The following is a 13,119-nucleotide window of genomic DNA, read 5'->3' as shown; positions in this document are numbered from 1 at the left end:
TTTTTTTCTGAAAAACAATTTCTATATCGAATCATATCAATATTTCAAGCCATTAAATTTTAATATTTTAAATATAAAATAATGAATGTAGTAGGGAAATAATCGATACCTATGTTTTTTTTCGAGGATATATATCTACGTTTTTTTAAGTATGAAAAGTTCAAGTGAATATAGGAATTGGGCAGGCAAAAAATGAATAGGAATCACAAAAATGTGTTCGGGGGAAAGGATTTCAAAAAATAGGATGATGGTTTGCTTAATGAAACCAAATGTCGTGTCTTTGGTTTTTGGATATCAGAAAATGCGACCGAAATTGTCCCAAAAACCGCATTAATAACCTTAATACAGATCAACAAAAATACATTCTCTGCAAATTAATACATCGATCTTGCAAGAGCATACTTCACTACAAACCTCATAATCGCACTCGAAACCGAAACAGGATGAGGGTCTCACGAATCCTGATAGCATGTGATCAAAAATTAAATCTACGCAACCTGCTTCAGATGCAAACCAATTGCACCTACTGTTCCGGCTCGCCTATCTCCTCTTTATCAGGGTCTTCCTCCTCTTCTTCTTTCTTTTCTTCCTCCTCTTCCTCATCTTCTTCTGGTGGATCAGCTGGCATTGGTGGTGGCAATGGAGTTTTCATTGGGCTGAACTGCGGAAAAATGTCAGGTCTCCTTCCTGGTTTCGGCCTATCCCACTCCTGAAAATGATTGAAATAAGCTTTGTACTTGATTATTGTTTCAAATCTTTTGCTATAGTTGATCATATCCCTTAAATGAATGGATGTTCAGTACGAGAAAGATACGATAACAAATGTTGCAAGAGAATTATATTGTGAAATCTTGCCAATTGAAGGTCCCACCCCAATTCTTACTCACGCTCACCGAAAATAGAAAGAAAACATAGGCATGACATGGATTATTTAAAAAAAAAATCGCTTCTTTGTGTTGATAAATGCCAATATGTGAACCGTGGTCCAAAAGAGGAAGCATCCTCCAAGTTTAAGTACCATGACTTGTTGACAAATATCTCCCAAAGCATGTTGATGAAAGAAATCCACTGAATTTCAGTAAACTCAGGCAGAACTTGAGGCACAATATAAGAAGTCTCGGCTCCTAATTGTCCACAAAGAACTGCCAAAGACTTGAAAATCACCACATATCTGTTAAGCATCAACTGTAGCCATGTTGTTCTGTATGGCTCCTACTGTGTGATCAGATTGTGGAGTCTGAACTAATGTATGATATGATATGTTCGGACTACATAATTAGTATCAGTTGTATTTTTTGGTACAGTTAGAAATGTTCAACATCAACCATGCTCAATGGATGAAAAAAAGAAAATTCTTCATGTCATGAAATCGGGAGTCTAAACTCTAAAGTCTAAGTTAAAGGAATCCTAATGATAACTAAAGTCAAGGGAATTCATTTGTTCTTCCATACAAACCAGTGAACCACCAAGGAGAACATGATACACGACAATCAAGTTGAAAAGGACTCGTTAAAAAACAAAAACAGGAATCATCACAAGCAGTAATATTCTCCAGTTATCCAAGATAACTACTACTTCACTGACTGATAATCAAGAATTCACCTGTCTCTACAAGGGAAATTTCAAATTAATTTCCTCCATAAACAGTTCACGTTTATCATAGTTTGTGCGCTATCTCTATGATTCAAAGTTTGCAAAACAAAACTCGATGTTTTCAGTCTATCGATTCCGATTATTTTGAATAATTCAGAGTTCAAACTAAGACACGTGCTAAAATTTTCTCACAGATTAAAGTTTCACCAGCTATTTTTTTGGCGCATTTGAGGCCGAGTCTGGGGTAGCTTCCTCGTCCAAATTCCATAAGCAAGGATTGTTCTTGCTCAATATTATTTGACAAGTAAGAAAAGAGCTTCTCCAAGATCTTCCGGTTCAAATTTCTGCTTTATGCCACTCTTATTCTATAAAAGTCTTGAGCTAAAAATGGTAAGCTTTAGCATAATCAGATGACGAAACTAAATCAGCAACCCAAAATCCACAATTCATCAATGAATAAAGCTCAGAAAATAACAGAAAAAGGCAAGAAAACCATACGAAAATAGTTCAGTGAGTTGGAAAAGCAATGAATTGAACTCACAATTGGAAAATCCAGTGGGGACCGGCGAGTCATCTTCTCTTCTTCGGGAGCCATACCCACAACCATTGACCTCCGGCCTCCGCACGCCACTCCCGGAGAGTGACTTCTCGGGAAAACAGGCAAAGCAGGAAACAGGGAAGCCGACGACGTCGTCGTCGCTGCCGTGGTTGAAGTCGAAGGAGGGGAGGGACAAAAAACCGACGGAGTAGTCGGAGTTCTAGTTGATGAGAGGAGGGAGAGGGACAGAAACGCCATATGGGGCAGCTGGTGCAGTGCCTGATATATTTCCTGCGGCGATTGTTTAGCTTCTCAGCCAGAAATATACGCACAGCCACGGGAGAGAGGGAGAGGGAGAGAGAGAGAGGGAGAGGGCTGCGCGGTCCACGACTAAAAACTTGAGTTTGGATCCGAATGTCTTCTGTCCGACCCGAATTGGTAAATAAATTATAATTCGCTCTCTATATTTTCACGATGATTTCAGGTTAATATTTAATGAAAATAGATTAAACTCGTCTAACCGACTTGTCTCGTTATAAAAAATTAACGAGGTAAGTTATTATTTTAATTACATATTTGCAGTTGGACTTAGACCGGCAATGATCATCTTCCTTGTATTTTCCTCGTACTATCTAGGTTTATCATTGAATTTTGTTTTCATTACGCATCCCACATCACCTATCCACAAAAAATATCCATTGCAATTGGTCTACCAAATCCAAGGTCTCAGGAAAAATTCTGGTGCTTGTTTAGTGGTTATTTCAGCAAACCTGGTAGCATGACACTACTATTAGACAAGAGTCAATCAAGGGATGTAAACGATTTGAACTCGTTTAAGATATGTATACACTCGAGTTCGGTTCGAGTTTTATTCAAGTTTTTATCATGAGGCTCGAACTCAACTCATTTTAAAATTATTAAGCGGACGAGTAGCTCAAACTCGACTCGTTAATAGCTTTGTTTATCGTGTTTAACGAGTCTGGCTCGAGCTCAGCTCATTTTCGAACTCGTCATGTATTTTTAGCCAAAAAGTCGACTTAGGCACGAGAACATGCTCACAAACTTAACGTGAGAAATTTTAATGATTCTGGCTCGAACTCGGTCCATTTTCGAACTCGTTAATCAAGCTCTTTTTTGAGCTCGTCGAACATTCTTAGCCAAAAGGTCGAGTAAGATAAGAGAATTATGAAGATATGCTTATCATTTTATAGCATTTCAATTATTTCTCTTATATTTAAACTTTTGTGTGAGATAATAAAAGTTATTATTGTACACTCAAGCTCAACAAATTATTTGAACTTGAACCACATAAACGAGCCGAGCTCGAGCTCGCGAACAAGCTCACGAGCTGAATATCCTTAAACTCGAGCTCGACTCAATAAAATTTTCAAGCTCGAACTTGACTCGATAAGCTTAACGAATAGTTTCAAACAATTTTTTATCAAGCCAAACTCTGAGTAGCTCGCGAGTGATTTTTTTCATTTAAGTCGCTAAGTCAATGTAATTTAACCATCACGTTTTAACTATTAGAGATGCGTGAGAGTCACAGTAGTTTCATGTATTTAAATATGAACAAGACAAGTTGAAACGAGTAACTTATGGAGAAGTTTACTTCTTTTCTAACTCCTTACAAGTAACACGGCAAAATCTATAACCCCTATAATTTTGTTCTTTCATTAAATAAATTACACAGGCCAATAAAACTCCAAAAATTCCCACACATTGGGGAAACAACACGGTGATTGCTTTACAACCTGTCCAAGCTTCAAATGTTAATTTTAATTGCCGTTGATACTCTGGAATCAATGTTTTCTTGAATTCTTAGCTAACAGGCACAGCAACGCCTCTCCTTCATATAGCATGCGTCAAATTTTTCTTATATATGGCAATTTTTAAAAATAATAATCAGCGGGACAAAGTCATTCCTGGCCATGATTATGGGAAGGAGTCTCAAAAGTCTTCGAAACTGGAAAATTCAGAATCTTCATCATCCTCCAAATCCTCTTCAGCATCTTCATCACCATTAGAACCTATTATTGAATATTCATCTTCACCCTGCACAGAGGACAGAACATCACACTTTTTACCTGTTTCTTGTCTTATGTTTGGTCATTTCCCTGCATATGTCTAAAATCTTGGTTTTCAATGTGGCATTTGCTTTATGTGATCGCCTGAACTGCTCAACTAGAACGTACGCATGCTAAATGATGAGTACGTGGAAAACAAAATCACTCACTTGATCAGCAAAAGCAGCGTCGAACTGGTCGTGATCCTGTAACTTACCAGGCTTGCTATTCTCCACATTATTGGAACCACCCTGTAAAGAGTTGGGATGGAAGAGTTTAGTTGTGATAAAAACGCTAAAAACCTCTTGCCATGGATATATTTAAACATATTAGCACAATAAAATGACTTGAGAGGGGGGGGGGGGGGGGGGGGTGTCATGAGTTTTTAACGATGACACTAAAAGCACACTCAAAATTACAATATTTGAAAAGACGACTACCCCTGCTTCACTTTCACTGGGTCTGTCCGTTTTAGAATTATAAAATTTGGAGTATACAGATAAAGGATGATGACCTCTGTTTCAGCGGAGATGAACTATATGGGTCCGGAGGTTCATCTCTTCAACAAAAGAATACGAGGATTCAAATGCTACGAGAGTTGAATCACTCCAAGAAGTAAGAACTAACAACAAATGTATATGTCAGGTTCAAAAGTATATTTACCTACAACTTTAGTAAACAAACAGCTTAAAATAGCAGAAAAGTCAACAAACAAAGAGCGAAAGCACACCAAGAAACGAAAATTTAAGAAATTGAGTCTAACATGATAGTCAGCCTCTCAAGGAGATTAATATATCCTTGAAAATTTAATTATATTGAGAGATACTATTATTGCAATCAACCTCAAAATCGCAACTTACAATATCTTGTTTTATCTGCTCTATATTCTTCTCCAGTTCGTATATGTGCTGACTTAGAGCCTGCACCATCAAGTAAAAGACATAACTAATATATACAAAATCGAAGGGGCGTCACATCAATCATTTAACTATGAGTCATGCTTTCATAAAACCATTGCTTGTTTTTTTTAAATATATTTTGTTTTTATAAATTTGGAAATTATATGTAAAGAACGAATGACCCAACCTCGTATCGCTGTAAGGCAATTCTACGCTTCAATGCTTTTGCCTTTGTTAGAAGGTTTCTCGGTCTTAAGGTAAGAGGTCGGTAATAATTCTTGCCACGATAGAAAACTACAGCATGGCCTTTGGGGACTCGGTCAATTGACACTAGTATTCCACCACTTTCATACTCCAAAAGTCTAGCTGTTTCTTCAACAAAAGAAAGTACTTTCTCTTTTGATATAAGCTTTACAAGTTCTCTATGTTTCCAGTGGAGATGCATGTTCTCAATAATACCATCAAAAACACCACGAATCCCTGAGAGATTATCATAAAGAAACATGATATTCCATTTTTGAAACTTTGAACACATGTTTTGACTGAAAAATGGAAACTGGTCTCAACTAGACATAAATTCCCCTCCACCATTAGACTCTATCACAATGACAACTCACCCAATGGAAGGTATGGTTTCATTCTTAATCCAACCTTGCGATACATAATTCTTTCCTCCTCTGTGATTGTTTCCTGATCATCTGAAGGACCGGCAGGCATCCAGGATGACACAATTTTAGACAGCAGAGTTTCCGCTTTGAGCTTCTTTGCCTGAGACTGTAAATGAATTGTCAGTTCATAAATCTCAACCAACAAATGAGGGATACATCTTGTCCTACATTTAGTGATTTGGATACTATACAGGAACATTAACTTGGAGGATGGATGTGAAGAGATGTGGATGGGCTCGAATATAATTCTGTGAAAATATAGAGATAACGCACAGGAAAAACTAGATTATTGTAGTAACACAAGACATACTTACAATGGCTAACTTATGTTCAAGTCGGCTGACCACTTTGGCACTCTTAGCTTGGGTTGCCTCTTCTATCATCTTCTGATGTTCTTCGGAAGAGATTTCTGTCCCCCATCGTGCCTGAGCCTCGTAAAACTCAGTCAAAGTACCAGCCAGGGCTTCTTTTTCTTCACAAACTGAAAATGCCGCTGGTCCAACCCTGACTTTCTCCTCACCATCCTGAACCTGTTTCGTCAATTCCTGTCTTTCTGCTAAAGCAGTAGCTACACTAGGTGGAAGAAAATCCTTTCCTCGGTACATAACTATGAAATATTTGTTTCTTAGAAGCAAGACTCCCCCAGTTAATTTCTGCCAAAAAAACCAGGAGAAGAGAAGAAGAGGGAAAATGAGCAATTAATGTGAAAGAATGACTGATTCCAGATCTCTAATAATATACCAGGATTTAAATGTAATGTTTCTCAGGATATTATGAAAATATTAAGTGACTACTTAGTCCAGTAGTAACATGAACACGTTACTGCGATGCCAATAATCCCTTCCTCCTGACCTCCATCAATCATACACATGCAAATATATGTCCTACATGTTTACTTACAATATAAACTCTGACGGTGTGTTTAATTGAGGAATTGGGAGCAAAAAATTTCAAACCCGTTATATATATTTATTACTTTCATTTGGATAATTTTCAAATCCACAGTATTCAAATTTCTTAATCACTATTTTGAGAAGAGACCTGAGCGTACCTTGAGTTCTTCAGCCATTATTTCGTTATTTGTGTTTTGAATTCCACGTTTGACAGCAATTTTTACAACTAAACTTTTCTCCCAAAGCTTTAGTATGGCTGCTGCTAAACCTTGATGATTTCTGTTTCTCCCTAGAGAATTAAAGAGATATATTGATCACAAGAAATCCACTTGTGGCATATTAAAACAATATCGCAGGGCTAACATTACCAAGAGCAAAATGGCATGGAAGTGCTTTAGCTAACTTTCTGAAGTCGGTCATCTCAGCATTGGTTAGCCGTGGACGCATTCCAGTGGGAAGAAGCCTAAAAGGAGTTTTATATTCGGAAATAGCCTGAGGAAGTAAATCAGCATCAACAGGAAGAACTCCTGTACCCCACCAATCTTCAAATCGTGGACCTAACCCATCTAATAGGCGATTGTATTCAACTTCCTCCTCAGTCATGATTTCATCACGACGAGTCATTACTGGGTACGGGTTCTTGACAACTGGTTTGCTAACATTGCTATTGCTTGCAGCTGAATTGTAGGCAGGGGAAACGGTAGGGACAAAATTAGTTTCACCGTTCCCTCTGTCAGGTTTCAAAATAGGACCGTCATAGTTAGTTCCTCTAAAGACCAACATAACGCTTCCAGACCTCCATGTCACCAATCCTCCTGTGCGACGCTGATGAGAGAAATAGGCATAAGAATTTTTTGTTTCGTAAACATATTGCTAGTTAAAGAAACCGTATAAGTTGGATTTAAGTCCCAATCAAGCATGGTCAATTCGATAACATGAGTTAACAAAATAATACTAAAAATAAATATTCTATAGAATCAATTAAACTGAAATATAGCTCCAAATCAAGAATTCAGGGGTTCACATGGAAGCAGTGGACAATGTGGGAATACAGGGAGGACTGTATGAAATTTAATATTTTCCCCCATTAGAGGCTATATTGGAACTCACCAACCTCTACTATCTCATGTGCAGTCCTCATATCATGAGCTAAGTCCTCGTGAAACTTCAACCTCACCAATTCACATTTCCTCCACTTATCATGTATCTTCTCTAAGACCTCACCAGTTACACCAGCCTTGGGCACATTAATCCTCTCTCTCAGAGTCATCCCCATTCTCCTCAGCCTCCTCAACACCTCGTCCTCGATAGTCAAGTCGGCTAAAGTCGGGGCCCTCACGGCACGTTTCTTCACCTCACCTCCACCGTCACCCAAATCCTCATCATCATCATCCTTGCCCCTCTCCCATGGCAGCAAATCATCACCATCGTTTTCAACTAAAAAAGTGTCAGGTCTGACCCAATCCCTCTTCAACAAGTCCCCCAACTTTCCATCCTCAACCGCACAGTTTCCCATTTCATCCAAGTTCAAATCCGAATCCAAATCCGAATCCAAACCCCCTGCAACATCCCCCAAATCTCGCTCGTCGTCACTCCCTAACCCTAGATTACGTAACCGAAGCACGATCCTATCAATGGCAGTGGTTCCGGCCCGAGTCTCAGCTGGGGACTGTTCGGCTCGTTTGGAAACGGGTTCAGGACGAGAAGCTTTGCCCTTAGGTGGAGAGCTCCACTTGTTGATCCACGAGGAGGAGTTCTTCTCCGGTTCTTTGGCAGTATTAGGCCTTCTGGGGAAGGTTTTGGGTACTTTAGTAGAGCGTAGAGCAGAAGAGAAAGGCTTGAAAACGATGAGAGAATAATGCGGTGGCTTACGAGACAGAGCGGAGAAGATATGTGGCGGCAATTCTGTCAATTTCGCCGTTGAGGAGGTCATCATATCTTTAGCCAGACTGAGAAGCAAGTAGACATTGTTGACGATGAGGTTTTTATAATTAAATAAATAATACCAATACAAAATAATTTAAAAAATATCAAAATATTCTCGGCCTCTCATTTGGTACCCAGACGCTCTGGATCCGAGTCGAGGTCGAGAAATCCAGGTGATTTGAGTCTAGGTCTGGTTTAACTTTTTTGTTTTTCTTAAGAAAATATTATTCAAATATACATTTAAATTAAAAATAAATAAATAAATAAACTTGTACTTATGTAGTTATAATTATATATAGTACAACTATATATAAGTTATAATATGTATAATTTTTTGACGTTAAAGAATCAAAGTTCACGTAGTTCGTTTATCTTCGCATAATTATCTATATGAGTGGTGTTCTTCAATCACTCACATTTTTTCTCGTCGTTGTTTCGAATATTCCATCAGTTTCATCCTGATCTTCTTCGTCGTTTTTAATAGATTGTGTTCGGATAGCGTTTTTTGACTGATATTGAGCAAATATTAATATTCTAAAATTTTCAACTTTGAGCTATAACGTCTCTTATCCAATGTATTTCCTTACGGACTAAAAGCTTCCTTCGTTGCAACCATTTGAGTTTTTTGCGACTATTATCGCAATATGTCAAAAATTTCATCATTTACATAACTAAAACAAAAAATAGTAGTAAAATTATTCTCAAGTTCTTGATAGAACCCGAGGATCCTCGTCGAGGTTTCGCTTATTATCTTAATAAAATTTTTTTATTAAGTTTAGAAATGATATTATCAGTGTTAGTGGATTGTGCTTCATGTGGAATAATTGTTCACAATATTTGGTATTATATTCACTATAAATATCATATAAATGAGTTTTAATATTAAACAAAGCAATGAAATGCATGGAACCGTTTCTGTAGCAGGGTCTAAATAATCATAATATAATAATAATAATAACATTTCTTGTAGATCATATAATTTGAGTCTAGGATCTAAAACAAAAGCACATAAAAATATTTAAGAAATTTCTAAACAATATTTTTCTCTTTCATAAAATAAATACATTGAACTGAAATATCATCACTTCATTTAATACGTTGAATGAAAACTTAAGCAGTGTTGCAACAATATATTAAATCTAAAATGAAAAGTTTGATAAAAAAAAACACCAAATAATTGGTTATACATATCATTAAACAATTTAAAATTTCACAAATATCAGTGCATATACTACATTAATTCGAAAACAAATAAATATCAAGAGGTTGAACATGTTGACGAAAAATAAACATAATAAATATTTATATTCAAAAAACGGTACTAACAATTTATATGTTGAATTTTAACGAGTTGGAAAGTCTTGTTCAAACTGTTTAGGCCTCATGCCATTAATATTGCAAAACTTGTCTCATTATTTCATTGCTTGGGGATGTGTTCATAGATAATGAATTACAGTCCTAATTAGTTTAATGTGTGATTTTAATTTTTTAGTTCAACTTGAACTTAAATTTGACATGTGCACCTAATATGAAAATTATTCATGTAGTGATGATTTACATATTTTAATCAGATCACCAATACTATAAATATTTGCACTAGCATTATAAAAAAATTGAAAAAATTTGAGAAGTTAATTATATTATTTTAAAATAACAAATATAAGCTGAGCAATAATGTGTAATGTGTGATTTATTAAAAATCTATATACAAGCAATAATTTCTGAATGTTGATAGAACTATCAATCCAATTATATGTAATATTCATATATGAATAATTTTGCCAATGATCATTCCAAATATTTGAACACAAAGAAACTTTATTATTTAAATTAACTAATTCTTTTTTGGTTCAACAATAATTTTTTACGTATGCGTTTGAGTGTATTTCGTGTGATAAATCTAATATAAGGACTTGCATTGGTTGAAATTTAATTTTGAAAAAATAATTTATCAATAAAACTAAAATAAAGTTGTTTAATCACACAATATGTAGCAGTTTTTTCTCTAACTTTATATTTGAAAAGTTTAAAAAGTTGATAATTGTTACCCGTTTGAGACGAGAATGCCGAAATTTGATTTTGAGAATGATCAATATCAATTTCCACACGATGATTTTTCTCTACATATCGCATTAAAGTTCAATAACCACCTCATTGTTGAAATTTGTAACTTTTCGAATAATGTTTGCATTTGGTTGCAAATCACCGGAGGAAAGCATCACTTTTTCAAAAAGATTTGTGAAGATATTAGATTGTGGTGAGACACCGCTCGAGTTTTAGATACCATTAGATTGCTCGTATTTTCTTAACTTTGATGATAATATATGTTTGTTTAGCCTCTTGTTCTTGATGTTTATTCACGAGATTTGTTGTTTGTATGTTTGCAAGAGCTCGGTTTTGGGATTCCAGATACCAACAGTAGAATCAGGATATTAAATCTAACGTACGAAAGGAGAGTTCTTGAGCTCGATCGAGATTGTGCACCCTTTCTACCCCCAATCTTCCGAGCATCCATCATCGGCAAATTCTTTAGCTGTGGTATCATACTACGATTTATATGAGTACTCTATCTTTAAGTAGTTGGGACAATGTCACAACCATTGGTGTAATGAAAAAAAAAAGCCGCATGTGTATTTTATACTCCTTTTGAGTAATTGAATCGACAGTTTGGGGATAGTCGAACCCATGCAACAGTTCAGACCCAATAAAACAGCTTCGTTGTTGGATTTTGATTCTCGTGGAATATTAATTCCGTGTTTGGTTCCCCAATCTCCAAAGACGTGGCTGTTAATTCCAGTCCACGAAAATTTTAAAAAAAAATAGGAAAGGGACGAAGCCTAAAATAGAAAAGAATATGTGACATTCAACCGTTTTGTACATACAGTTTCTGTTTCCTAAAAAGAAAATATAATTTTTCCTCCACATATAAGTTTGTAATATGAAAAGGGATCCCTAAAAAGTTTCCAGGTTTTGTTAAAAAGTTTTGAACTTATACAAAATGGGATCTTCCTTTGATGGGATTCGGAGAAACTATAAATTGATCCCAAAAGCAGAAAAATTGGCAGAAACTGCAGCATGATTCGCCATTGGTTACATATGATGCAAAAGAGGGGAGTCGAAAGTAAAGACAAACTTCTTTCGGGAAGATTGAGAAATTTAGTTTGGCTTTTCATTGATTGTACACCAATTAGGTATTTCGTTCCTCAAATCTTAATCGTAGAAAAAGCTTTTTACCTAAATTTTATGGTAATTGATGAGTGTTGTGGTTTCAGAAATTTAAAATCACATTTGTTAGCATGAGTAGGTCTCTTGTGAGACGGTATCACGAATCTTTATCTATGAGACGGGTCAACCCTACCGATATTCACAATAAAAAGTAATACTCTTAGAATAAAAAGTAATATTTTTTATGGATGACCCAAATAATAAATATGTCTCACAAAATAAGAAATATGTCTCACACAAATTTTTGTCAGTTAGTATTTATTTATTTAAGTGGGAGAACCTAACAAACATCATCATAAGCGTAATTGAATAATAAATACATGATTCTCTAAGTTAGTAGAGCTACCACTCGATCAAATATTTTGAGACACGTTACAATATTATTAAGTTAGAATTGAAAGATTTTTTCCTAAATAATTGAAAATCTTTTCCTCCTTGTGTCTGATCACAAAATAAGTAATTAATAAAGACCCTAGCTAGTAAAAAAAATCTTAATATTTAAGTTATAACTTGTGATTTGATTAAACTTGGGTTTTCATACCCAAAAACCCAAACAACGAACTTTATTATTTCTGTCAAGAAAAGGTAATCGACAATTTGGTAATTTAAGTGGCATATTTTTTATTTTTAAATAATAATGTTTAAGTTACCTAACGGAAACTCCGAAACAAATTATCAAGAGGGATAATTCATAATGGAACTCGTGATATAATAGTATTTTAAAAAATGAAAAATGTCGGAGACATAATTATTCTAGCTACGTGTACGTGTTCTTGGTAGACACGAGAAGAGTGAAACGAAGACCTACTCCCACTTTAGTACTGTAATTAAGTTCCTATCCATTTTCCTCCCAATTCTACAGCTTGATAGGGCCAAGACTCCTCATAGAACCGTGGACACTGTTCGATCCCACCTTCCTCATAGAGCCGTGGACACTGCTACCCAATGGCAGTGGAACCAATAATTCTGTATACATATCCATGAAAAACTTGTCCACTATTTCAAGATAAGCCGGGCAAGAAAGCTGAGAATAGTCGTGGAGGATCTCCTTAATGTCCAACACGTGATCCTCGTCATCAATATCCATCATCTCCAACTCTTTCATCTTTTTTCCTAAGGCTTTAGCCGCCCGGAAACTCGACTTCGAGGTCCTCATCCCTCCGGCGTGTTTCCTTGCATTTTCCGCTCTTTTTAAGTCCCTCGATTTGCTGTGATCCGTGACACTGGTTAAACTCTTGCTGCGTTTTTCTTGATCTATGTCCTTTGTCTGTCCCGTGAATGGAGCATCCTTTTTCATGCAGATTTTGTGCA

At 36.0% G+C, this 13,119-nt stretch overlaps 2 protein-coding genes across 2 annotated transcripts; both read right to left on the bottom strand.

Annotated features, from left to right (window-relative positions):
• Window positions 1-313: 313 nt before the first annotated feature.
• Window positions 314-2,493, bottom strand: LOC142556064 (uncharacterized). Its single transcript, XM_075667285.1, has 2 exons — window positions 2,135-2,493; window positions 314-709 (listed from the first exon to the last, which is right to left on the bottom strand). The coding sequence occupies exons 1-2, from the start codon at window positions 2,387-2,389 to the stop codon at window positions 524-526; spliced, it is 441 nt and encodes a 146-aa protein (XP_075523400.1). The 5' UTR covers window positions 2,390-2,493; the 3' UTR covers window positions 314-523.
• Window positions 2,494-3,723: 1,230 nt separating this feature from the next.
• Window positions 3,724-8,627, bottom strand: LOC142556062 (CRM-domain containing factor CFM3, chloroplastic/mitochondrial). The gene is made up of 9 exons (XM_075667284.1): window positions 7,772-8,627; window positions 7,026-7,482; window positions 6,816-6,946; window positions 6,079-6,417; window positions 5,714-5,870; window positions 5,284-5,576; window positions 5,058-5,117; window positions 4,368-4,448; window positions 3,724-4,186 (listed from the first exon to the last, which is right to left on the bottom strand). Exons 1-9 carry the CDS (start codon window positions 8,591-8,593, stop codon window positions 4,082-4,084), a joined length of 2,445 nt encoding a protein of 814 aa, XP_075523399.1. The 5' UTR covers window positions 8,594-8,627; the 3' UTR covers window positions 3,724-4,081.
• Window positions 8,628-13,119: the final 4,492 nt, after the last annotated feature.

This window comes from Primulina tabacum, chromosome 9, assembly GCF_025594145.1.
Source record: "Primulina tabacum isolate GXHZ01 chromosome 9, ASM2559414v2, whole genome shotgun sequence".
In the NCBI taxonomy this organism is placed as follows: domain Eukaryota; kingdom Viridiplantae; phylum Streptophyta; class Magnoliopsida; order Lamiales; family Gesneriaceae; genus Primulina; species Primulina tabacum.
This window is presented reverse-complemented; position numbering and strand designations above follow the sequence as displayed.